This window comes from Solanum lycopersicum, chromosome 11 (genome assembly GCF_036512215.1).
Source record: "Solanum lycopersicum chromosome 11, SLM_r2.1".
NCBI classification, from domain to species: Eukaryota; Viridiplantae; Streptophyta; class Magnoliopsida; order Solanales; family Solanaceae; genus Solanum; species Solanum lycopersicum.
This window is the reverse complement of record NC_090810.1, coordinates 3,755,261-3,780,768: the sequence shown is the minus strand read 5'-3', so window position 1 is coordinate 3,780,768 and position 25,508 is coordinate 3,755,261. Positions and strand designations below refer to the sequence as shown.

Sequence of the window (25,508 nt, the reverse complement as noted above, 5' to 3'; positions counted from 1 at the left end):
CATTTGTGATAATTGCACTTTTGGTATCTCAATTATCGATAAACACTATGAGTTTTGATTTTAATAATATTTTTTCGAGTAATTAATTATCGATTGTGTATTAGATAAATTTACTCTTAAACAATAACTCGCATTTTATACCAAAAATATAAATCTCACTATACAAGTCTAGTACGATAAGTTTGAATAAAAAGACGTTGGCTAAGGAAATTATTTTTTAGTGTTTTTTTTTTTATGAAATATCACATATTGCATCAATTCAGTTATCTTTATGAATATGTTCGGTCATGTATAATAGTTAAGTCTTAAATTAATTCAATAAAAGAAATTAGGTTTAATTTTAGATTATGAGTTGTTATAAAAATATCAAGAAATTGTAATGGAGTAATAAATATGTCCTTTTTTTCTTAATTAAAAACTTTGAAATCTAATTATTTATTTATAAAATAATATTTATTTTTTCAAGTAAATAAAAATTAACCGAACCTCAAAACGAAAACGAAAAAATGTAGTGCATTTGATGTCCAAATTTTCTTGTCCTTTTTGTGTCTCCTATCTTTTTCATTGCCAGAGAAAATGAATTGTGTCCAACATTTTGAGCTAAAAATTTAATTGATTAAATATATTGCAACGTTGTAATAATTAGTTCCATATATTTTGTGGACAAGTAGGTATCTGAGTGTGAATTTTCCAAAACTCAATAATTTTTATTTAAAATTTATATTTATATATAAAATAATTTTTAGAACAATATATAGAATGTGAATTATAATTAAATAATAATTATGTATTTATCTTCAATTAGAGATTTCAAATTTAAATTTAAATAATATTTATATCTTTTTTAAAGTGTTTTTTGATTTTAATTATAAAAAAATAAATTTAAATCTAAACGAAATCCAAAAATCTTTAATATAGACAAAACTTTACACCCCAATGGGTCATACTTAATTAGCATGTTTTTGGCATGAAATTTTGCAATGTTGAATTATTAATAATAATAATAATAATAATAATAAGGAATCATGACAAAATTCTTTGCTTAAAATCAAGAAAGTTGCCTTCGTTAGCGAAAATTACATGGTTAAACAAGCATATACTAGTTAATTAATCATTATAACAATAGTTTTTTGTTAATTATCACTCACGACCAACATTCAGATATTTATATGGGTTAAAATTTCGAATTTGTATAATTCAAAATTTGCATAATATGATTTGTGTAACTTTTGTATAATGTAATTTGTATAACTGTTTTAAAGTTCAGTTGTTTTTGTTTGTTTAAATTCCTTATTTCGAGTTTACACAAAAATAACTCAATCATATAATTTCACTCTGCGATTTATACAAACAAGACAATTTAAACTGTAACTACAACTTATATATATACAAACTGTAACTATAAAGTATAATCAAATTTATTATAATGACAATTTGATAATATAATTCATATTATAAATATATATATATATATATATATATATATATATATATATATATATATATATATATATATATATATATATATAAATGTATAAAATCATAAAGATTGATAAGGTATCTTTGTGGTTGATAGGTCTTTTGGACCAGTTGAGTCATGGTCCTCATATCTGGAATAATCCCAAGAATCTATCATCCAACTACCCTTTTAAATTATTTGGCCTTTCTATCATTGAAAAGGTTTCAATATATATGAGCCAGTTTGCGGATACATCGATTAATTTTACGGGATACGTGTTATTTATCATAAGTAATACGTACCGAATAAAGTTATTTACTAGTGTTTTTATTTGTTAGAATTTAATTTTGAGTCTTCATGGTTTTCAATCTGCTTCATTAATTGACACACCCTCAAAGTGATTCATTCCTTAGTTTCAATATATATGAGCCAGTTTGCGGATACATCGATTAATTTTACGGGATACGTGTTATTTATCACAAGTAATACGTATCGAATAAAGTTATTTACTAGTGTTTTTATTTGTTAGAATTTAATTTTGAGTCTTCATGATTTTCAATAACCTTCATTAATTGACACACCCTCAAAGTGATTCATCCCTTAGTTTCAATTAACATATCATATTTTATGTGTCTTTAAAATTGTTAATTATTGTGATTTATGATTTTTTTAAAATCATTTGGTAAAAAAACTAAAAAGACATTCCTAAGCAACATATATTTGATCATATGTTCCAAAAAAAGGAAAATTTTATTAGCTCAGATAATTAATTATTGATACTTTCACTTTATTAATGAAGGTTCGATTTTTCATATTGTAAGTATTTTTTTTTCTTCTCTACTCCCATTAAATCAAACAAGAGTGTTCTCCAAAATCAAGAAAATAGAAAATTGGCATTTGCAAATTAGTTAACACCTAAATATATATATATATATATATATATATATATATATTAATTGAGGTGAAAAATATAGGCGTAGTCGACAAAAATCAAGCAAGGTGTGTATATATATACACATTAATTAAGGTCAAAGATATGAGCGTAATCGACAAAAATAAAGTCAAATCATAGATTAACTAATCATCATGATTAAGTTATAATATATATATTAATTAAGGTCAAAGATATGAACGTAATCGTCCATAGATTAATTAATAATCATATATGGTTGAACACGTGTATAGTATCTAGACAAATATGTAAAATGTACTTGAGAGAAAAAATATTTGTTAGAAATAAAATGAAAAAATTAACAGAGATATGTTTTTGATCAATACTAAGAAACACAACATTTAGACAAAAAAGAGCGCGATTCAAAATTTTAGCAAGCGATTGGAAGGAAAGCAACTGGAATAGACTAATTATCTCCATCGATAACCCTATAAAGTTGGTGATATATTTTTGGGACATTTTTTTTTGTGCAAAAACCCAAAGTTTGGGATTATATTGACTCATTAAGAAAGTTATAGGTACTATAATGTATTTTGACACTAAATAGTGGGTATGAAAATGTAATATTTCATATTGTAGGCGCATTTTAAACTCAAAACGACTAATAGTAACTAACGTACGCTTAGTGCGTAAATTAACATCCTCGTATTCTCAGAGTGAGTGTTCTCATCTACCTGAATTTGATTAATTTTTTCAATTGGGGTTCTTCCATAGCCATGAATTCATCAATCTTGAAAGTTAAAATAACAAAATATTGAAAAAAATTCAGTTTTTGGGAAGTTCTTGGAACCCCCAAATAATGTCAATCGTATCCCAGAACTTATTCACAGCTCCACACACTCGTATCAATTTGTTTTGCTTGAAGAACCCAAAAATTTCAACCCCATTACATCTAAAACCCTTGAATACCCCTTTAATTTTCCGTACACAAAAACCCCATTTGGACAAAATTGAGTTTTTGCAATGTCATCAATGGAAAGTTAAGAGCTTTGATTCAGAGGGAACTGTAAATGGTCAAGTTTCAGCTGAGTATGAGTTTAATTTTGATGGGTTTCTTTCGATTCTTGAGTTTTTGTGTTTGTTATCTTCAGCTGTGGTAGCTATTGGTTTTGCTGTGAATTGTTGGTTTTTGGGGTCTCATAAGTGGTTGGGGAATAGGGTATTAGCTGCACAGTGTGTTGTGTTGGTGGGTGGAGTGATCATTGGTTCTGTGATTAGGAGAAGGCAATGGAGGAGGATTTGCATGAATAACTTTTCCAGGCCTGGGAGTGATTTAAAAGGGGTTAATATGTTGGAAAGGATTGAGAAGGTAGAGGAAGATTTGAGGAGTTCAGCTACAATTATTCGGGTTCTATCGAGACAGCTTGAGAAGCTGGGAATTCGATTTCGGGTTACTAGAAAGACTCTCAAAGATCCAATTACTGAGGTAATAATGTTTTAAGCATATTATGAGGTGAAATGGATTGGGAGCAAGTTTTACTTATCTGTTAATCAGTAAAACATTTTAATCTTGTGAATGCAGTTAGTATTATCCTATAAATTGAGGATTGTGATGTTGTTTCCATGATGTCATATCTAATAAGCATCGCGTGCGTGCTAGAAAGTTCTTTTATTTGAAGTTTCATTGAACAATAGATGATCACTTCATGATTCATTGCTAATTGATTCTGAAGTGCAAAGAAGTTTGTGGATGCTTGAATCTTAAGGTGGATGCTTTGGTTGGATCTATAAATGTGAGAAGTGATTATATACATATATGTAGAAAAATGAATCAAGAAACCATACTAGCATATTGGAGAAGAAAAAAAACTTAGGAAACTTATGGTTGCAATGTTCTTATTTAATATAATTCATAAAATCTGAATAAGTTAACCTGAAACTTATAGAATTCTTTGCTTTGATCTTGGATGATATGATAACCTTATCAAGTAAATGAAATATATATTATCTTTCTCACACTGATCAAAGGTTGACCTCATCGTATGTCTGTCTGTTTGCTTATGAAACTTACTTGTAAACCATTTGTATTTCTGTGTGTTTGTTTACTGAACTTTCTTTTAAAAAGGTAATGTAATGCTCTTTGCTTACTGAACTTACTTGTAAACCATCATATTATTAGGTGAAACAACCATTTGTAGTAGTGTGTCTCACTTCTATAAAGTAGGGTCAACAACAAACCTGAACATCAGAGTGGACATGGAAAACATAAAAACTGAGAAACTAATTGACTCAGAGGCTTGACATATGCTAGTTGTAAAGTCACAATAAGGATTCTGTGCTTTATCATGATAATAATTTATTTTTTTTGAAACTAAAGTTTCAAGTTTACCTCTTTTTTTTTTTAATGATAACAACTTAACCTTTTTATTTCTTTCGCTAAGAGTTGCCTCATCTAACACCTTAACCTCTAAAGCACATACCGACCCCATCAAAAGCGGGATTGAGGGCATATTTTATTGATTACATATTCTATAAAGTTGTCCAACAAGCTTACTTGGAGCTCTTCCATTTAAAAGCCCCCTCCCCCCCCCCCCCCCCACACACACACGCACACTAATGACCATTGAATAGTTTATGGAAATATGAACCAAGTGCAGACAACTTGTTGAGGGGTATTCCAAACTATACTCAGACGTCGTTCCCAAACAAGGTTACCTTGCAGTTAAGAGAGAGATGAAGCTCCCTCAAAAGGGCATGTTTTGCTTACCTTGACGGGTGAAGTGATGTGCTTTAGAGATCCTCTCTTTAGACGATGAAGTGCAAAGGCGTAAAATCATCTATAAAGAAGCGATTTCTTTTTTTTAGTAATCTAACTTTAAAAGGGGGAAAAGGAGAGGAGGAAATATAGGGCCTTTTTGCTATTTGAGTGTTAGGACTCCTTTCCATTTACATTTCAGCATTCTCTTGTCGTCAGTGTCTTTCTTTTCTTCTAGTATATGTCACGCCTTTTCATCAACTATTATTTTTGTTACAAGTAATTATAGATTTTGTAGATGAACTTGCACTACGCCCGTGCATAATTACTTCTTCTACTATTATGTTTCTCTGCTACTTTTGATTTATTTCTTTCTTCTTATATTTTCTCTTTTAGCTACTGTTTCTTCTTCTAGTATATGAGTTCTCTTCCTTTTCTTTTGCCACTTCTGATTCTGAGCTACAAAATGATTCTTTTTCCGATCAATCGAAATTAATGAATCCGGAATTTTAGTTGCAAGTTGACTTTATAAGTAATAAATTCACAAGTATTTTTGTATTTGGGTAAATTATACACTTCATCTTGGAAAAATATGGGTTTTGCCTCTCACTTTTCGCTTAAAGCCTTGAGTGCCTTGTCGTTTCTGAGTCAGTTCTTGCAGATACAATTCTTTGTATAATCTTATAGACTAGCCTTCCTTCTTGTGATTCCATTTTCTTTCTATCCAGGCTGCAATGTTGGCCCAAAAGAACTCTGAGGCCACTCGAGCATTGGCATTGCAAGGCGAGCGTCTGGAGAAGGAGCTTGGTGAAGTACAAAAGGTTCTGCTGGCAATGCAGGTAAACTGTTGTTTAACTACTATTCCAAGATTCACGTGCTTATTCCAATTTCCAAGGGGCATTGTATTTTACAGGAAAGTTTTCTGTGGTGGATTTACATCTTCAAGATGATAAAAGAATGCTTCCGTCAGACAATTCTTTTTTTAGGTTGTGTCTAGCATAAGATGTGAGGGTTTACTTTAAGGTCCATTTTACATCTCCATTTTTGGCTGATTCTAAAGGTTAACCCATTTAGATGCAACTCATGATATGTTCAACACAGTATTGTGCATGATGATTGTTAAGTTGTCCCGCATCGGTTGTGAGATGTGGATTTTGGTCTATGAAAATCCTCACAGCTAGCTTTTGAGGTTGAATTAGGTTGAATATCAATTTCTTTACATGGTATCGAGGCAGACCCTCTTAACCCTTGATTTACTCGATGTTGAGCCCCCATATTATGTTGTCCATGCTCTAGTTGGCCATCCTGGGCATGTGGGGGTGTTAAGTTGTCCTACATTGGTTGTGGGGTGTAAATTTGGTCTATTTGGTCTTGGGAAGTCCTCACTTCATGTGCTAGCTTTTAGGATTGAGTTAGTCCAAGGTTCATTTCTCTACCTATTTAAGTTTGTGTCCGTCTCATCTAAAAGTTGAAACTGTTAGTAAGAGCACACTTTGAAATAGTTTTTTTTTTTAAAATGGAAGCACTCTTTTAATTACTTAATTTATATTATGTGTCAACACGCCTTCTCACGCGTGGGCTTGATTCTTTTTCCTAAGCCAAACACGTGAAACATTTTTCTTTTTGCCTTTAATTTGGGTGGCGTTGAAATTTGAAACCAAGACCTCTGTCTTCTCTAGTCCATGTTGAAGTTTATGACCATCTCATCTAAAAGTTCAAGCTATTAGAGAGAGCACACTTTTAATTACTTAATAAATATTATATCTCAACCGTGGGTCTTAGTATAGTAGTTGGGTTGGTAACTATGATATTGATTGAACTGATCTATGGTGAAGGTGTGTCGTTGACATAATAAACAGGAAAGATAAAGAAGAAAACTTGAGCAACAAAAGAGAAGTATAGTTGCTCAAAGATCTTCCAGAAACGCACCTAAGTAGGTGTAGATTTCCATTGCACGCAGAATCTCAATCCAAACCAGAAAAGGTCATCTGTTCATAGTTTTGCTTAAAATATGGAATAATATGTTTAGAGTCGTGTAGGAAAATATTGGAATGGAAGGTTTCCCATTCATTGTTTGACTTGCAAAGTTTAATTAAAATTGTATCATTTTTCTCTTATCTCCTTGTGTTATCCATCTTCCTTCTGTTCCTGGATAATTTTTCTGATAATTTGATCTAAGTCTTTTATTCGATAGAAGAATACAAGCGCTATTGAAGAAAGTTTTCATTTCTTGACTCCTTTTGGATTATTAAGATATTATGATTGAAAGTTGATATTAGTTAGGAATATCAAAGGTGCAAGGGAATATGTTCTAGCATAGCCAACCAATATGATATCTGTTCATTGCAGTTGTATAATTAAAAATGAAATGAGATTTCAGATAGATCTTGCTTTTATTTCCTTCTCTCTTTGTTTCTCGTTTCATATTAGTCGTTATTATTAGTTTATTTTATTGTTGTAGTTACTGTTGGGAAAGTGAGTGAAATCGGAAAAGGAGAGTTGAGTCCCTTATTTTAAATATGATACCAAACACGATGGAGAGGGTCAAAGCAATAAGCATGGAGTGTTAATGACCATAATTTCAACTTTGTTCTTGATAGCTTTTTAAAATGACATCTTGAGCATGGACATGGTGCGACTTCAGCTTCCCTAGGTCATACATAACCTTAGATAGGAGGGTATGGAGGTCGCATATTGGGGTAGAAAGTTGGTAGGTAGTGGAACGTTGTCTTGGTTTTCAATGGGATTAGCCTTGGTGCTAGTCTGGAGTACCGTATCTGTCGTAGTATTAGCCTTATCATGTAGTTTCTTGCTTTTGTTATCTGTTATCCTCTGTCATTTATTAGGTTTCGGTGATCACACTATTTTGCTGATGTTACTGTTCCTTCCTGAATGCACCGCTTTCCTATTAATCACCATGTTCACTATTGTTATCTACTCCATATACAGGACCAGCAACACAAACAGCTTGAATTAATTCTTGCAATTGGGAAAACTGGAAAGTTGTTTGAGAACAAGCGCGGACCTAGTCAAGATCCAAATCAAAAAACAAATGACATGTCTAATACAGCCGCGGATGGATTTCCACAGTTGGGAGTGAATCAAATCCAAGCTTTGAAGAGACAGACAGCGGAAAACCAATAATGACAGAATCTAGTTTCTTTCAGTATAGACCAGTAAGATTTCTTTAAACGACGAAAGGGTTGATATGCATGGTCTCATACTTATATGCTTGAAGATTGACAGATATTTGAGGAATCATATATCCTTGTGCAGATTCTTTTCTCCTGGTTTTGTTTTTAGCTATATCGCTGTAGGGAGGGAGAGGAGAAAGGTGAAACTCGATGTTCTTGTTCACGTTTATTTGACAACGAAACTCTGTGTATTAAGAAACACAATCAATCATTCCATCTCCTGTAGCTGCAATGCTTGCTAAAGCGTCATTGTTGTCAAATTTTGTTCTCCAAGTGCTATTTTCTTTTGTTTATGCAAACCTGTGCAGGAAATGGAGAAAAGTCTATTTATTTTCTGGAATTACAATGCCAGAGCATTCCTTTTCAACAAACGCTTTGCCATGCTTTCTTTAGTATTTTGTCGCTTCTTCACTCCGTTTTTTTTTATTTCTCGAACTGCTTTTACTTGAATCGAGAGTGTATTAAGAATCAATCTCTACCTGCCAAGCGATGGGTAATTGATTATTACTATAAGTAGAAGTTATTGAAAATATGAAGTGATTCAACTCTTTTAACATACTAACGTATGGTAAATCAGCATTGAAGTTCGATTAATAAAACTCATTAATATTTGAAGGAGTCGAAATATGTTTACTTTTGATTTTTGACAAACTTAAAAATAAAAAAATTGCTCAAAATATTACATATTGCAATTGAACATTTGAACACATAATTTAAGTATTCCACTTAGACAAATATATATAAAAAAAAATAAAATTTTAAAATACGTTACGTAATTCAAATATCTAAATAAAATATAGTTATAAAGCCATTTACGATTATTAAACATATTCATCGAAACCAATACTCGTTCCCGTGCTTCTGTGTTGGAGCTGCCATAAACCAGAAGGGTGAAGAAGACGAAGACAGCAAATATCTTAAGAGTAACCCCAAAAGAATGGATGGATTGAGGAAGCTAGAAAATGTACAGAAAATTATACAAATGATGGGGTCTCACGGTATCATTAGTTCTTCTAGCAACACCCATAATGCCAGCTCTCTTCGTTTTCTTGCAGATGTAGTCCTTCTTTTGGTAAATTTTCGTTCTTTTTTGATACTTGAATTAGTTTTAGGCTCAATTTTCAGTATCTGCGTATTTATTTTTTGTATGGGGATGGAAGTTGTTTGAATGAAGTGGAATGGGTATAGAGAATTGAAATAGTCGACCCCCAATTTGTTCGGGATTGAGGCGTTGTTGTTAGAATCAAGATTGATGTGGGTTTTGATGCTTGCTGAAAATTAGTGGCAGTAATGAAAAACTGAAACAGGAATTTTTCAGTGTGTATGTGGTTCCTCAGTTTTAATTTGATCGTCTTAATTTCCTTTTTAGTCCGTTCTAAAAAGAATGTATCTTTCTATGTTTTAGTAACTCTTTACTTTCAACTTTACATGACCATAAGATTTGTAAGTATTCTTTATTTTCTTAAACTTTATGCCAAGTCAAAATCTAGACAAGCAAATTGGAATGGAGGGAGTACGTATTTTCTTGTATTAGCATGAAACTTGTCCAAATGAAGTGGAATGGATATAGAGAATTAAAACAACTTATTCCAATTAGTGTGGGATTGAGGCGGTTGTCATTAGGAGTAGGAACAAGATTGATGTGTTTTTGTGACATGCTGACAATTAGTAACAGTAACAAAAACTGAAAAAGGAAATTGGGAGTTGCAAACTGAATAAAGAAAGGATCTTTGATGTGGTTATTTTGTACTGACTTGATGATTTCTACACCCTCTCAGTGTTCTTGTAAAAACCATTTTATTCACTTCCTTATAGGACCACCAAAGCAGGCTCCTTTAGCTAAGTGTTACTTTACTAATTTAATATCAAGTAAAGGGAACTAATGTCTAAAACCTCCTGTTTTTCAGGGAGATCATTTCTTCTACAGCTAGATATTAAGTTATAGCAGGTCTAAGTAACCTCCAATAGCTTCAGCTCTTCTAGTGAAAATCTTTGTCACAATTTGAGTTCCTGCCTTTAGTGAGACTTTCTTAGCTTGTTAAACTCTTTCTCCTTCACCAAGAAAGTTATCTAGCTAGCCAAGATAGTTGTATGTTGCTTATTGTCCATTTGAGGCCATTTCATAGAGAAGAGCAATGAGGTTTGGGTTCCGTTTTAGCTGCACAGAGAGTGACCCTATATATTCTTCCCCCATATGTGGCTAACTCGGAAGCTATGATTGATTATTATTGACTTTGTAACTCTTCAGCAGAAGAGTGCTGTTGTACGCGGTTTGTAAGCTACCAAATCATTATGGAGCTAGGATAACTGATACATACTCAAATCAATTCAAGATGTAGGTAGTGATAATTACCGTCTGGGGGAGGAATATGAAGACTCTGAAGGCGAATACTAATTACTTCTCATCCTATAACCCTAAAGAACTGAAGAAGGGTTAAACAACGAGCCACCTTCATTTTAATACCTTCAGATATACTTCAGGGTTGATTATTTGGCGGTACAGTCGATTGGTTGTGTTTCTCTTTTCTTTGATCCTTTATTCTGATTTTGAATTGCTTGGTATATATGGGTATTGCTACATCAGGATGTACACTAAGAGTTGTTCTCTACTTTCTAGTCACTTTCTAATATTTTTCATATATCACTGAAGGTATCGCGATGCTGTGAACTTGACATTGGTGCCAAGTGCCAATTGATTATTGACCATGTGCCAAAGGTTTGCATCGAAATTTAGAAGCTCTTTCAATTGTGTGAGAGGCTGCAATGAACATACATGTTGTTTCTTTGGCAGTTTTCACATGCTTTCCTGGAGGAAGCATTGCAGTGTGCTAGTGAGCAAGGTGTGTTCTACAGAAGTGATGTTATTCTTCTCTGCGTTTCCTCCCTTGAGATTTGGTTCCATTTATTTGTGTAATGGATTCTTCCTTGGAATTTTGATGAAGGACTTGTATTAACTAGGTTTGAAACTTACTGATCCAAAAAGCAAAAAAGAAAAAAAGAAAAAAAAGAAAAAAGAAAAAAAGAGGGAGTTCAAAAGATCTGATCATTGTGTTTCCGTCTTAAATGATGTATTTTATGGAAATGTGGTGGGCTTTTGATGCCTTTTCCTTGGTGATCTGCCACACAACATGACACATATCTTGTTCAAATTTGGGATTAGTTTGTTATTTTATTTGCGTACAATTTCCAGGTGCTACTAGTACATGTCAATCTTTGACCTTCCCCTTACATCTGTATCTATTGCTCTCTTTCTCCCCATAATTTCTCAAAAAGTTGGTCATGTCTTACAGACGTATGAGGTTTCTATCGTGGTTGATTTATGATAAACCTACAGTAAAAACTCACTAGTGAAACGAGCACAAATGAGAAAACGTAGTGGGAATTGGGAGACGGGGTTGCCAAATACTTTGAAACTTGATGAGCCAAAATACCACAAGCTTGTCATATCAGCTGGAGGCATTTCAGAAGTATTAAAAATATATGAGATTGTCCAGTTCCCCTATATTCATGTGAGATGTGTATAGTCTTTCCTGGAATAGCTTGCTTTTTGTTTTACTTGAGCAGAGGGAATTAGCTTGTTTCCACCTTCAACTTCTTGCAGGTGTTGAACAAAAGGTAAATACCGGTCCACTTGATTGTGGTGATAAGATTATACCGGATCCATCTAAAATGGGTTCCGAGGATATGCCAATGATTGGGCTTGATGCTATGCAACGAGCTAATTCTACTTTAGAAGATTTTGTGAGTATTTGTTTTCCCTATTGATCTCAAATTGCTGTTTATCATACCATTTCTGGTCTCTGGACATGTCTCTGTATATTGCTGGCAAACAACACAAGAGTCTGAAGATTAAATTCGCAACAGGTTTTTGCTGTCTTGTTTGTATGTTGGGGAAATCAGCGTAGTCAGCTTGTAGGCAAGTTGATATTCGATTATCGAGTGAACATCTCATTAATCTAGGACTAATTAGTTTGCATGTTGGAGCATCTTCTTTTTTGATTCACATTACTCCACTACTTATGATGTCGTATCGATTGTACTTCTCATCTCTGAACAAGTTATGCTGCTTAGGATAAGATAGGGTGATTTGGTAGTTTTCAAACTCATTTATGTTACTATCTTCATTTTAGTAATAAAAAGGTGAACAAATGAAAAGATGGCGGCTTTAACTGTGGTGCATGTTGGGTTGGTGAACAGGATAAAGCAAATGGGTCCTCATCAAATAAATATTTGTCCTATTTGTGGTAAATGCCTGATGGGACTCTAGGTGAAGGATATCATCTTACTAATTATCCTACATTCATATTGGCTACAATGGGACAAAGATTGATAAAGACAGCTGACTAAAATATCCCAGGCATTAATGTTGAATTGGAGGTATTGTATGAAGCTTGCTGGAAAAAATGGAGTGCTGATGTATATATCATTATCAAGGATAAATAAAACCAGTAAAATGTTACCTTTCTAAGAAAAATGAGTGCTGACATATATATCATTATCAAGGATAAGTACTAATTAATTCTTATTCTAATCAAGAATAACCTTTTACCACATCTGATAAGAACTGTTCCAAAAAGAAAATTAAGTATGAAAATGTAGAATATATCATTCATCTGGTCCTGCACTTTTACATCCATAGGCAGGATGACTGCTGTTCATCCTGATGCCTTCACATTTCTTAACCAAAGGAGCACTTGACCCTTACCCTGTAAGCTATTATTGATAATCCAACAAACTGGCTTCCTGCATTGGTGACTACCTTTTTAAGCATATATTGAAGGCAATTTCTCTTCTTTCTTTGTGCTAGATCCTTCTAGCTTGGAATAACTTAAGAATGATCTTATGTTCTTAACCTTAATAATACCTGCCGCAGGTCTTTTATCCCCTTCTAGCTTGTAAGAACTGAGAATGGTGTAATGTTCTTAACCACTATAATTCTTAAGTCTCACTCTTGAGTTAAGCTTTTATGTTTCTATCGGTAAATTTGGCTTAATTTCTCAAACATCTTGTTGTAAATTAATCCATTGCCCTTGCTCTGAAATCATATTGGAAAATTATGCATGTCTCCTGACTTGCAAGACTGGGTTATTTTCTCTCTAACACCATGCATCAAATTATTGATGTTGGCCGACCAAATTTTCTGTTTTTTTATTGGTCTAGGACCTTGTAGAAATAATAAGCTGATGTTGGTTTCATGTGCCAGTGCAGGTCTTATTTTATGTTTCACAAAATGGATCCTCACCAACCTCAGTCTATGTTCAGATACCTACCGATACTTTCATTTACTGAAAGTTACATTTATCAGGTAAGATTGACAGTCTGCTGATCATTTTGGGTTGAAGCATTTCAATAAAATCTTGTTGCACGTTGACACATCATGGAGTTTTGTTAAAAAAAACGCATCGCTCTCGACAGGAGATACTTTCCTTATTCACAACCGTGACTTCTTTCCTCTGCTGTTCACTCCTTTTTCTCCCCCTTTGCTTTGTTTGGGTAAAAAGGACACTACAGGGTAAACGATTATTTCTTCCCCCTTGGTTAGGTAAGAAGAGAAACACCCCAACCTATTTCTAATTCGTATATCTTTATTGATGCAGTTGGATAATTTAAATGAGAAACTGTTGCAGCCATCAGTGGGGAAGGACCAATCATCATATCGTGAATACAGTGTGGTAGTACTACAGGCACATAAGATTCTCATGAATAATTTTAGGAGCATTTGAGTTATTACTTGCTTATAGTTGAATCCAATTCCTTATTTCTGTGTGTTTTATTATGTGCAGGAAGAAAGCTGGGAGCTTACATATGTGAGAATGATGACCAATGATCCGTTTAGACCTCTTTCTATTTTACTTCAGCAGCATGGGCTTTTGACAGACAGGTCTAACTTCATATAGCTATTTTCCTTTTCATCCTTTTCCATTCTGTTTGTGAAGCTCCAAACCATGCTTGAATTATTTATCTCCTTAGGAATATTTTAATAAGAACTTTGCTTACTTCACTTACACTGACAACTTCTCCAGAGAATCTTTTGAAGACCATTTCACTCATAGAATATCTTTCTGACTTCTTTCTTGTACCGTTGGCTTTGTGACATCCATTGTACTGTTTACATCTTCTTTTCATTTCTTTTTATCATTTAGTAAGTCATTTTTCTACCTTTCTTATTCACTCGTGTAGTCCTCCCTATAGAAAGTTTAGAAGAAGGTAATTGCACAGGAATGACAAAAGAAAGAGGGCAGAACCTGTCTACAACACATCTTCTTTTTTCTCTCTTCTCGTTTTTCTTTGCCTCATTTTGTGTATATTCTCTTTGAAGTTTGATTTCTGTTTTTGTGCTAAAGGTAGTTCTTTTCTAAGGTAAAATACTCTATAGATACTTTGCTGGTCAACTTTCCATGGCGTGAGTTGGTTCTTATGCTGTGACCTTTAAGTGTTTATTCACTTTGTTCAGGGTAAGAGAAGAGTTTAGTGGTGGAGTAGAATATTGGTCTCTGGAGAGAAAGCTGTGTCATGCACTTGGGATTAAACGAGAGGTATTGATTCCTTATGCTGAACAAATGGATCAAATTCTCACAAGTTTCTTATCTACTATTCCTTTCTGATTAAGATTTATCGGGGGATAGTCTTCTTGAATCTAATTATTCCAATTCCATGAACCTCTTGCAATCATTAATTGTGGTCTTTTCTTCACTTCATCGTTATTAGGTTGTGAATCAGAGTAATAATTCTAACCTATGCATGAATTAGGGCGTCAAAGTAATCCTTTGAACAACATATACAGTATACAGACTCATTGTCAGATCCATGCTGTATAAAATTACCTTCATGGATTCTAGCATATTGTCGGCGAAGTTCTATCTAGAATCTATGTAATCCAAAGCTGAAAATTTATGGGATAGATTTTGTCGTCATGATCTTTTCATGTGTTTCGGGAAGTTAAAAAAAGCTTCAGACTTTCAGTTACTAGATTACTTAAAACTAAAATCTTGTAGTGCCTTAAATACGTATATTTGATTTTTATGTAGCAAGATTAGCTATGAGTTATAATCTTTCCTTTAAACCTGTGATTCATGTCCTATCTAGCCCCCATCTTATTTCCATGGATTGTTTTGATCAATGATTCTGTGAACAGATTTCAGTTGAAGATGTCATGAAGGCAATTCATCTGAAGTCCTTTGATTACCGGGTGCTGAATCTTCTGTTGTATCAACTGAGAGGTGAAAAGGTATACCTCATTAGGAAGTAGTGGTCATCGGTTTCTTTAACGCTTTGCTTTGAGTAGAAACTTCGTGATATCTTTATCTTTGAAATGTAAAGTCAGCTGAATTTTCCTTCTCTATTATGGTTTATAATATATCATTTTCATATCAAACTATTGGTTCTTGAGATGACAACAACATACCCTATGTAATCCCACAATTTGATTTCATGCGTATTATTTCCCAATATAATTTTCTTAATGATAAGTTGACAATGCTTTTAGTCATATGCGTTAATTGTTTTATGTTGTGATTCTTTGTTCATGTGTTCCTTCTGAAACTGTTCTGTAGGTCAATGATATTCATATGGAATTTTTGAAGATATCGGAGTTCCTTGTGGAGATATCCGATGACTTGTAAATATCCGTTAAATTATGATAATTACCTCTATTCTGATAGAGAAAAGTTTTTGTGCTTCCCAATTAATGCGGGTTCTTTGGTTTTCTTGATGTGATAAATCTGGATGACCTTAAATGACCGGATGATGCCAGGTTTGACTATGAGGTGAATCATTTAATTTTGATGGTTTTTTTACCCTCTTAAGTCATTCATGTGGGAAGATGAATTATTCCTTTTTATATTTCATAGGACGATGTGTTAGAGAATAGTTTCAATATTCTGCGCATGTTCAACGGAATTTATGGGGCTTCTACAGCACCAACCATGCTGGTAAGTAATCGTGTTTGTTCTGACAAATGCTATGAACATGGGCCGGTTTGAGTCTTCAAAAAAAAAAAAGTTTTGGAGTTTCTGTTCCTTCTATAGGGACTTCAATGTCCACGACTGGTTCGTGAAGAGTGCATTTGGGATGTTGTTATCGATCACATATTCTTGTATTTCCTTCAATCAAAACATCTACTTGTCAAGTATTTAGGAGAGTCGGGGACATTTGACCAATTTAGTTTTTGAAACGTCGGATTAAATCTTCCAAGGGGATGTTAACAGATTTAACCATACTGCAACAAAATGTTGCTATAAGTACTTGAACCGGGAAAGAAAGAATGCTCGAGATTTGTTTTTTCTCAATGTAGAAGCTAACTGAAGCGAATTCCAGGCAAAAGTTATAACTGAAGCTGAAGAGAAGTATGATAGTCTTTTGAAAGCTCTCGATCCCGTGCTCTCTCTGAAGTATCAGAAGAGATGTGAAGAAGCTACTAAAGAAGGTAATATTTCCTCCCATTAATTTTTAACGAGTCCTTGAACTATTTGACCCTTGACCTATGATCTTTATTATCAAGATTTTGCCAAATTTTAACTGGATTCCTTTGATTATTAGGCGGGAAGACGTCAGGTCCATCTCTTGGAACATGGAGTATACCTTCTGTTATTGAAGACGAGGAACTATATCGATCTGATGTTTTGAATTCGAAGCCATCACAAAATACTTGACAGCAGTCCATCCCTACCAGCCAGAAACCACAATAATGGCAGCTGAAACAACGTAAATCTGCATAAACGAAAACAAAATAAGACCTCATAGAGGTCAGCATCTAATCCTCCTCTATAGGCTCGCTTCTGATTAGCTAGTTGGGTAGTATTATTCAAGATTGCTACTTTAATGTTCTACAACTAAACAACAATAAATCTAGTGTAATCCTACGAGTGAGGCTTTATGTTCTACACCTCTTTATTAAAAGAGAAAAAAACACTAGGTCATTTCTTCCTCCCTTCTGCCTAAGCCTTGGCGACGGATTCACCAAGTACCTGTACTAGTGGAAGGTAACATGTACTCCATAGAATAGTCGTGGTGCACGACAAACTAGTCTGAACACCACCATCACTAGAAAAAAAAGTTTATGTTTGTTTATCAAAAAAGGTGAAAAGATTTCTTCTTCATGTTCTAAAACCAGGAGTTATGGTATTTTGAACAATTCTTGCATTGTTGTACATTATTTATTTCGTTGTGTTGGACACAGATTATGGTAGAAGGTCACAAAATGCTTTGTCTTGCTTTACCATGGTTTCTTCACTTCCGATTTTTCCTTTTCTGAACTGCTTTGATTTCCTAAGATAAGGGTTAAAGTCTGTGTTCACTCTACCCTCCCGAGACCCCTCTTACGGAACTACACTGGATATGTTATTATCGTTGTACATTATTTATTTGGATTTGGGAACAAATGATAATATCCACTGGTGCTGGTGTAAAAATGAGGACACTCAACATGTGAGTGAAGATGTAAAATTTATGTTTGTATGCAAAATATTCTTTGAAGATCTGACATGAATTGGCATTTTATCAAAAAAGCATCTTCAGACTCTTAACCTACAGCTTCTGCTACACACACTGCAATTGTAATAAGCCAAGAAAGAAAAACCAAATGTATTGAAACAAATCTTTTTTCTTTTTTTTTTTTGGTGTGGGGTTTTTAAATTATTGTCTTTTTCTTGAGTATGAGTCAATTATAAGGAATCTTTTTTTTTTTTCACTTTTTTCTAACATGGGGTGGCCATACATTTCTGTAAAATTTCTGTTTTTTTGTTTGACTTCTATGTGTGATGACAATAATTCAATACAATTGGACAAATGGTTTCACATTTTCGTAGGTTTATTCACTTTTCTAGATGGTTTATTTTATTATTTTTGTTTCTATTTGGTGTTCGATACTTGCATTGAGGTCGATTGAATTTGAATTTATACTGAAAAGGTACACGATGGTGGGTTTAAACTTGAGATTTATGACTAAAGATGGAGTACTTACCGCTTCGTTTTGTTGGGGAGAGGGGGGGGGGGGTATAGAAACTTATTGATATTTCTTTTCGAGAAAGCAAATCGACCTCGATTCTTGAATAATTCACAATTACTTTTATGGCTCTTTGTAATGACTAATTTAGAAAAATCTGACTATGGTTTCATATTTACATTGGTTTATTCACTTCTTCTAGACTGGTTTATTTTATTTTATTTTTTTTCCATCCAGTGTTCGCATTGAAGTCGATTAAATTTGAATTAGGGTTCGTGATGGTAAGTTTCACAATGGATGTAAAAACATTTTTTGACAAACAATTTCATATTCAAGATTTAAGCTCGACTATTCTAGATATCTTATTAAAGATAAAGTATTTAGCTCGAGAAATTGGTTAGAATTTCGAAAAAATTTATTTGATAATTCTTTTTTCGTAGCAAATCGACCTCGATTTTTGAATAATTCACGTCACTTCAATTGGACCACAAAGATTCCAATTTTCTATAGAAAAGACATGTATCAATAATTCTGATTTTAGGATAGGACAATTCCTTAGTATCTAATTAATTTATTATAGAACTTTTAGTACACGATGATTAAAAAAAGAGATTTTTTTTCCTTTCAAAATCTAATCTATTTTGTAATGATTTACTTTGATCTATTGAAAATAACCGTTTGAGATACGCATTATTCACATCAAATGACAAATAAAGTAAAATTATAATATATGATGGAAATAAATAATAAATGCATTTCTATAAAGAGATTGTTGTTTAAAGAGATTTTCAAATTAAAATATGAAAACAAATAAAAGTCATTGTTGGCCATTCATGTCAATTAATCATAAAGGGCATTTTACATTTCTATATTTGCCAAAATTTATTAATAATTTAGAAATATGGTTCATTTCATGTAATATTTGTTTTATTTTTGGCCTTAAAAATCTTTATTTAGCAAAACAAAATTTCTCCCTCCATAAAAATTATTGACCTATAGTTTCTGTTTTAATCTGTCCTATACATTATCATATTAATTGTAAATTAAATTATTATAATAGTACAGAGAAAGCATTTCAAGATTCATATAGTTCGAGATAAAAAAAATTATTAGGTCATTCTTTTCTTTAATTAAAATAATCGTAATATACACGTCAGTTTATGTGTATCTCGACAGTTAACATTGATGATTAGAAGTGCAAGCGTTAATAGACATATCTGATACTTATGCTAACGAAAGAAAAGCAAATGCTCAACGAAATAAATAAAATGTGTGTAAATTGATTCGAACGCGATCGGAATAAAAATGACACCAGAGGAGGAGATAAGTGGCATAAATAAGAGAATAAAGTGAGTTTAAGAATCAATTGGGATAATATGATAGTTACATTCGATTCCCAAATGTAGAAAATTCCTTTTTTCCATCCAAAAAGAAATCCAATTTTTTCTTTTATTCCCTTTCCATCAATCACTAATTATTATAAGATCAACAAAAATATTATTTATCAATCAATAATTAACCATGTCTTAATCCTAAAATATTTTTCTATTCAAATTTTTGCTTTAATCATAGCTAAATAATATTTACATTAATCGTCAACTTTTACAGGGTTAAGTCACAAGTTCCAACTTTACATCAAACTAGAAAATGATAAAGGGTCGTATTCATCATTTTCAGGGTTTTAAAAACTACGACGAATTTCTCGATCATCGAAAAAGTGTTATTACCGTAATAAAATGTTAGAAAACATAAAGTCAAGCTAAGATGTAAGATGTTTTGTGGTCCATTTAAGTAAACATATATTTTTAAAAAGTAGACATGCTTTTTTTTTTTTTTTTAACACAAAGTCAATTGTATTATTTTTAATGTTTGTCCTTATATGTCACATTTGAGGGCCCATGAAAATAACTTAAAGATATCAAATATTTTGTTGGGATTTTTGGCTTTAAGTTCACTCTTTCACTTTGGTCAATTTTTTGCTTTTTTTTTCTTGGTGGAATTGGGAGGAAAAATTCTATCTAAATTATAATATTTTCTTTTACTATATACCAAAGTTAGATTTTAACTTTCTCTATGTTTTCCTTTTGGTGTTGGGATTAGTTGAGAAACCACTTTTTTTCCTTTTGTTTTCTTTTTACCAAACTCAAAATAGTCTTCTTTTTAAGTGCTTTATTTCCTCATCAAGTGTCATTGAGATTTTTGGTCCCAAAGCAAGGTACTTTTGGGCTAGATATTGCTCGAACACTCGAAAAATGTTTGTTGCACACATGGTTCGAAGCATACCCTTAGCCAAATTCTTGACTTCAATGCACTGTTTTTGAAAGATCTGACATATTTATCGATATTTTCGAAAAGTCTGAGCAACGTATCTATTGGCCCAAGTTAATGATAGTTGAGAATACTTCATTCAAGCTTTTTTTTTCATTTTCTACAATTAGTTGTAGGCATTGGTGAGGAATGGATGAACTTCAAACATAGGTAAAAAAAATGGAGTTATGACATTGAAATTGTGATATTCAATGTACACATATAATAGAACAAGGAAGATCGATAGCAGAACACCTTGCAACGTATGAAAGTAACATGAGTTTAACGATAGCTTCCCATACGTAAAATGTATGGAACAACTCGAGACAATCCTGATGAGTGTTCACCTAAGATCGCCTTGATAAGGCGTTAAAAGTTATGGTTAACACAACAAAGAGAAAGCTGGGAAGTACATAGTTAGCTCAATCTATTGATACAATGACAATTTTTTATTATATGATTCCGGGGAGTACATATAACCAGAGGATGAACACAGAAATCACATTTACATCTTAGAAAGCAAGCAGACTTTCATTTCGATAGTAGTATAAGCAGAGTCATTAGCAGATACAAGATATAGTATACGAAAAACTTCTGGAAATTGAATTAGAACGTAGTTCAATATCAAACCTCAAGGAGATTGGGGCCAATCATATCCAGCATCCACGGCATTTAAGTCATCGTAGAACCACATTTCCACATCCTCTACATGTTCCTCGTCTTCCCAGTAGTCATCAGACATCTCATCATCGTCAAAGTCATCATCAATGTCACCTGCCACAAAGTCCCATGGTATATAACCAGAAGAACCTGAATAGTCCGAGCAGTTGTCCCAGCCATTCTTATCATAGCAATCCACGACAACAGGTCCGACAACCTTTAGCTTATTGAATTTCTTGACAAAGTTCTCATCAAGGTTCACATTCCAACAACCCCTTACGTCTAACAGCTCGAGCTGCCTGCAGTTTTGAAGAACCTCTGATATGCTCAATGTACCAACCAGCATGTAAGCAATTTCCAGTTGTTTGAGCTTAGGCATCGATGTAGCAATTGCAAGGGCTTCATCATCTTGTGAGAGCTTGTCGATAACCTCGAGTGGGTGCATAGTTCGACGCAAACCAGTCAGATATTTACAATGCTTCCCAATGGCTTCCAGGGCTCTTGCACCTATTTTTATGCAGTAGCTTACATCCAAAAATGTAATGTTGGAAAATGTTCCTGCAACTTGTTCCACTACGGAGTCGCTTAATTCACACTTTGGTAACCGCAATGTCTGCAGAGATTTGGCACTAGCAACCAAAACAGAGAAGTTTACGTTCACTTCAAGTAAATATTTACCGATATGGGAGGGAATAAGAAAGTAATGACATGTTCTTTATTGCTATTCGACAAGTCTACTGAATTCCAATTAGATCAGCAACAAACTTGAATGCAATCTAACTTCCATATTTCCTTTTTAAAAAAAAAAAACAAATCAAAACATACTCTTTGTTATTATCCAAGGACTTGTCTTTCCTTATAAAGACTCACATCCAGTACATTGACTCGGTAAATTAATACAAAATGGGTTGAAAGAAATTGAACTTCTACATAATGCATTATTACGATCAACGTGAGGCATAGTATCATAAACTGATGTCTATATTCAATGATAAATATATAACTGCCATAAGATGATATACTAACTTGTTTGCAATGAATTCAAAGCTCGATTTGTCTGAGAGACCAGAGACACAGAGTTTGCGAAGGGAACCACAGCTTCTTGGAATAAGCAAACGAAGCATCCGATCAAGGTTTTCAGGGCAGCGATTTTTGCTCCATTCCTCAATGTCAATCTCTTGCCAACAATAAGGACCCTTTACTGCTTTTCCCCATGACTTGCAAACCCTTGGAACAACAGTTAGCACCTCTTGAAGAGAAAGGTTTCTAAATATTAGCCCGAGTGCATCGGGTAACAATTCATCCCACGGCCTAAACTCGAATCCTTCCTCCATTTCAATTCTTGATTCTCTCCTATAATAATGAAAAACATTGAGACCAGACGTTCCACGGCTCACAAAGTTTGATAGTGTTTACATATGTTATTCCAAATTTCCATATATGAAAGATATGACCAAAAACTAATAGAATTCAAGCAAGTTTAAGAAGTTAGCTACTAAGCTAGCGCTTGACCATAGATTTAGAAATTTCTTCTTCAATTATTTGTTTGGCCGTGAAATTTGATCAGATTTACAAATCTGAATCTTCAAATATTTTCACGTTCCCAAAAACTGGCAGATTTCCACTAACAAGACTTCAATTCAACAACTTAACTCAAATTTCAAGTTTCAACGTTGAAATCTATGGCTGAATGGAAGCTAAAGGATTGGAGTAGTTATATCCACATAAAATCTTCCCAACATAGTAAAAAGGATGAAAAAGTAGTGAAATCATAGCAATCTAGTACAAAACCAAAGAAAAATCGAATCTTGAAAAGATAATAACAATCCATACTCACAAAAGAAGAGATTTATCCATATAAATGAAAATGTTAACATAAAAAACAGAAAGTCACAATCTTTACAAGAGAAACACAGTTGATTATGGAATAATATGAAGTATCAAGAACATAGAAAAGAGAAAATGGCAAAGATAAGAACATACCTTTACACAACCATATTGCCACCAGCAAAACAATCTACAGATTCAAATGGCTACACAGATCAGCATCACTCAAAACTAACCAACACCCTGTTAAGGGAAATGCTCAAATCAGGATACAAACATCTAAATAAAACCAGAAAACCAAGAAAATTCATTTCAAAACTTCTCAAAACACCCTTATATGAAAATTCTAAATAACCCCATAAACAAGTAAATCTTGGAAATCTCAAAGAAAAATTACACTAGCAATAATTACTTTCTCAAAAGTTAAAATCTTTCAAGAAAAGTCATTTCAAGACTTCCCAAACACCCTTATGAAACCAAATAGACTTTGGAAATCTCAATGTACACAAATCAAGAAAGGAAGAAAAACAATTCTATAACAGCTTTAATTACTCTACCAAAAGGTGAAATCTTTCAAGAAAAGTCATTTCAAAACTCCCAAAGACCCTAACATTTTGAAAAATCGCAATACACAAATCAAGAAAGCATTTTTTTTTGTTACACCAGCACAAACAATAAGTTTCTCAAAAGGTAAAACCTTTCAAGAGAAGTCATCTCTAAGCTTCCCAAACACCATTATGAAAATTCTTCCAGCACTACATAAATCACACTACACTAATCAAGAAAGGTAAGTCTTTTACACCAACACAACAAATAGTTTCCCAAAAGGTAAAACCTTTCAAGAAAAGTCATTTCTAATCTTCACAAACACCCTTCTTTGCAGCAGTACATAAATCTCAACACACAAATAAAAAAAAAAAAAAACTAAGTCCTTTACACCAGCACAACAATTATAAGTTCCCCAAAAGTTAAAAATCTTTTTAACAAAACTCATTTCAAAACCACCCTCTTTGCAGCAGTACATAAATCTCAATACACAAATCAAGAAAGTTAAGTTCTTTACACCAGCACAACAATTATTAGTGTTCCCAAAAGGTAAAATCTTTCAAGATAAGTCATTTCAAACAAATTTCCCAAACACCCTTGTTGAAGAAAACCAATAATCTAGCTGAAACAAAGCTGAAATGTAACATTCAGAACACAAACATTAAAGAAAATGTACAAATTAGAAACCCCATGTCAGTAAAAGAGATAAGACCTCAAAAAAGATAAGGTAAAGTTTGGATCTGTGAAAAAACCACCGGTTTATCCGCCTGAAATGAAGGGTAATATGAGGAGCTTCAGTTCAGTACCTCAGTACCCTTTTTAGCTTTTGTGGGGTTACAAGTTTTTGAGAGAAAGAAAAGAGAGAAGCTGAAGTATGTAACAAAGAAACAAGAAAAGAAACAAAAAGGAAACAAGATTTTGATTACTCAGACAGAATTTATAAATTTAAAATAAATAAATAAGCATGTGAATTTTGATTATAAAAAAAAAGATTGAGGAACCTATTCGACATCGAGTTCTATGGATACGAAATCATCTTTGTTAGTTCATTCTTATACAAAGATTTGAGTTCGAGTATTCTTGAATATGTAAATCTATCTTTGTAATGAAATATGTACTCCTAATGTGAAATTTTTTGACTTAAATTTCAAATTTAATCAGACTCTAATATACATAAAATATCAGATGGAGAAACAAAAAAATAAGTTTGAGGAAATATAAGTACACGTTTGATAATTGATTTGAAGGTGAGTTACGTAAGTGTTAAAATTTTACTTAACTAATAATATCATGTTTATTGATTTAGTTGGGAGATAAATTTATTTATATATAAAAATAATATTTGTAATTTAGCAACTTGTATAAGTATTATATGTCCTTCTTTATACTTGAATTCGTTGCGTTTAAATAGGGGTCTTTTAAAATTATATGATAAGGTTTGTATATATTCTATTATTTTCAGATCTCACTTATAAAATCTCACTAAATATATTATTGTTACCTCATAACTAATATATACGTACAAGGTATTTTATTATTAACGAAATTAAAAAATTAAATAACGAAATATGTATAATTTTTTAGGAAATTTATATATTGTTTTATATAGTTTAAAACATTAACGATAAATAAATGAATAGCAAGAGTAATCAAAAAATAATATATAAACTCTAAATTTTTAATAAATAACTTTTAATATTAATATTTAGGTAACTCTATCCTATAAACTATTTTTAAGATTATAACATTTATTTTAATTATATTTTGGAATTTGCTTGCGTACACCTTCTTGAAAGTCAGTCATTTTCACTTTGATAAGATGCCAAAATTAAATACTATGGACTAGTGTAACATCAAATAATAAATGTAATGAATTAAAAAGTCAGTTGAGTAGAAAAGTCTCAAATCAAATTTAAAGTCAAAAC

At 32.7% G+C, this 25,508-nt stretch overlaps 3 protein-coding genes across 8 annotated transcripts; 2 read left to right on the top strand and 1 right to left on the bottom strand.

The window, feature by feature from the left end:
• The first annotated feature begins 3,024 nt into the window (after window positions 1-3,024).
• LOC101259600 (uncharacterized) lies at window positions 3,025-8,671 on the top strand. Its single transcript, XM_010314329.4, has 3 exons — window positions 3,025-3,837; window positions 5,835-5,945; window positions 8,056-8,671. Exons 1-3 carry the CDS (start codon window positions 3,211-3,213, stop codon window positions 8,248-8,250), a joined length of 933 nt encoding a protein of 310 aa, XP_010312631.1. The 5' UTR covers window positions 3,025-3,210; the 3' UTR covers window positions 8,251-8,671.
• A 56-nt stretch (window positions 8,672-8,727) lies between these two features.
• LOC101259307 (uncharacterized) lies at window positions 8,728-17,517 on the top strand. 2 transcript variants are annotated; one of them, XM_004250057.5, is made up of 14 exons: window positions 8,728-9,372; window positions 10,951-11,016; window positions 11,092-11,140; window positions 11,902-12,041; window positions 13,504-13,605; window positions 13,898-13,972; window positions 14,084-14,181; window positions 14,755-14,836; window positions 15,436-15,528; window positions 15,854-15,918; window positions 16,054-16,066; window positions 16,151-16,231; window positions 16,617-16,725; window positions 16,839-17,517. In XM_004250057.5, exons 1-14 carry the CDS (start codon window positions 9,238-9,240, stop codon window positions 16,949-16,951), a joined length of 1,221 nt encoding a protein of 406 aa, XP_004250105.1. In that variant the 5' UTR covers window positions 8,728-9,237; the 3' UTR covers window positions 16,952-17,517. The 2 variants fall into 2 exon arrangements, with proteins under 2 accessions (XP_004250105.1, XP_025884228.1); XM_026028443.2 differs by having other exon boundaries at window positions 13,898-13,984.
• Window positions 17,518-20,980: 3,463 nt separating this feature from the next.
• LOC101259014 (F-box protein FBW2) lies at window positions 20,981-24,768 on the bottom strand. Of its 5 annotated transcripts, none has more exons than XM_004250056.5 (4): window positions 24,296-24,768; window positions 23,194-23,280; window positions 22,237-22,563; window positions 20,981-21,839 (listed from the first exon to the last, which is right to left on the bottom strand). In XM_004250056.5, the coding sequence occupies exons 3-4, from the start codon at window positions 22,542-22,544 to the stop codon at window positions 21,182-21,184; spliced, it is 966 nt and encodes a 321-aa protein (XP_004250104.1). In that variant the 5' UTR covers window positions 22,545-22,563; window positions 23,194-23,280; window positions 24,296-24,768; the 3' UTR covers window positions 20,981-21,181. The 5 variants fall into 5 exon arrangements, with proteins under 5 accessions (XP_004250104.1, XP_069147227.1, XP_025883964.1 ...); XM_069291126.1 differs by having other exon boundaries at window positions 23,194-23,227; window positions 24,296-24,507; XM_026028179.2 differs by lacking the exon at window positions 24,296-24,768 and adding an exon at window positions 24,101-24,227.
• Window positions 24,769-25,508: the final 740 nt, after the last annotated feature.

Bases quoted from the DNA above. Each gene is read 5' to 3' on its own strand.
- LOC101259600 (XM_010314329.4), top strand. From the start codon at position 3,211: ATGTCAATCGTATCCCAGAACTTATTCACAGCTCCACACACTCGTATC. The intron at 3,838-5,834 runs GTAATAATGTTT...CTTTCTATCCAG, and splicing joins TCAAAGATCCAATTACTGAG to GCTGCAATGTTGGCCCAAAA. The intron at 5,946-8,055 runs GTAAACTGTTGT...CTCCATATACAG, and splicing joins AGGTTCTGCTGGCAATGCAG to GACCAGCAACACAAACAGCT.
- LOC101259307 (XM_026028443.2), top strand. From the start codon at position 9,238: ATGGATGGATTGAGGAAGCTAGAAAATGTACAGAAAATTATACAAATG. The intron at 9,373-10,950 runs GTAAATTTTCGT...ATATCACTGAAG, and splicing joins CAGATGTAGTCCTTCTTTTG to GTATCGCGATGCTGTGAACT. The intron at 14,837-15,435 runs GTATTGATTCCT...TTCTGTGAACAG, and splicing joins CACTTGGGATTAAACGAGAG to ATTTCAGTTGAAGATGTCAT.
- LOC101259014 (XM_004250056.5), bottom strand. From the start codon at position 22,544: ATGGAGGAAGGATTCGAGTTTAGGCCGTGGGATGAATTGTTACCCGAT. The intron at 21,840-22,236 runs GTTAGTATATCA...TTTGGTTGCTAG, and splicing joins TTTGAATTCATTGCAAACAA to TGCCAAATCTCTGCAGACAT.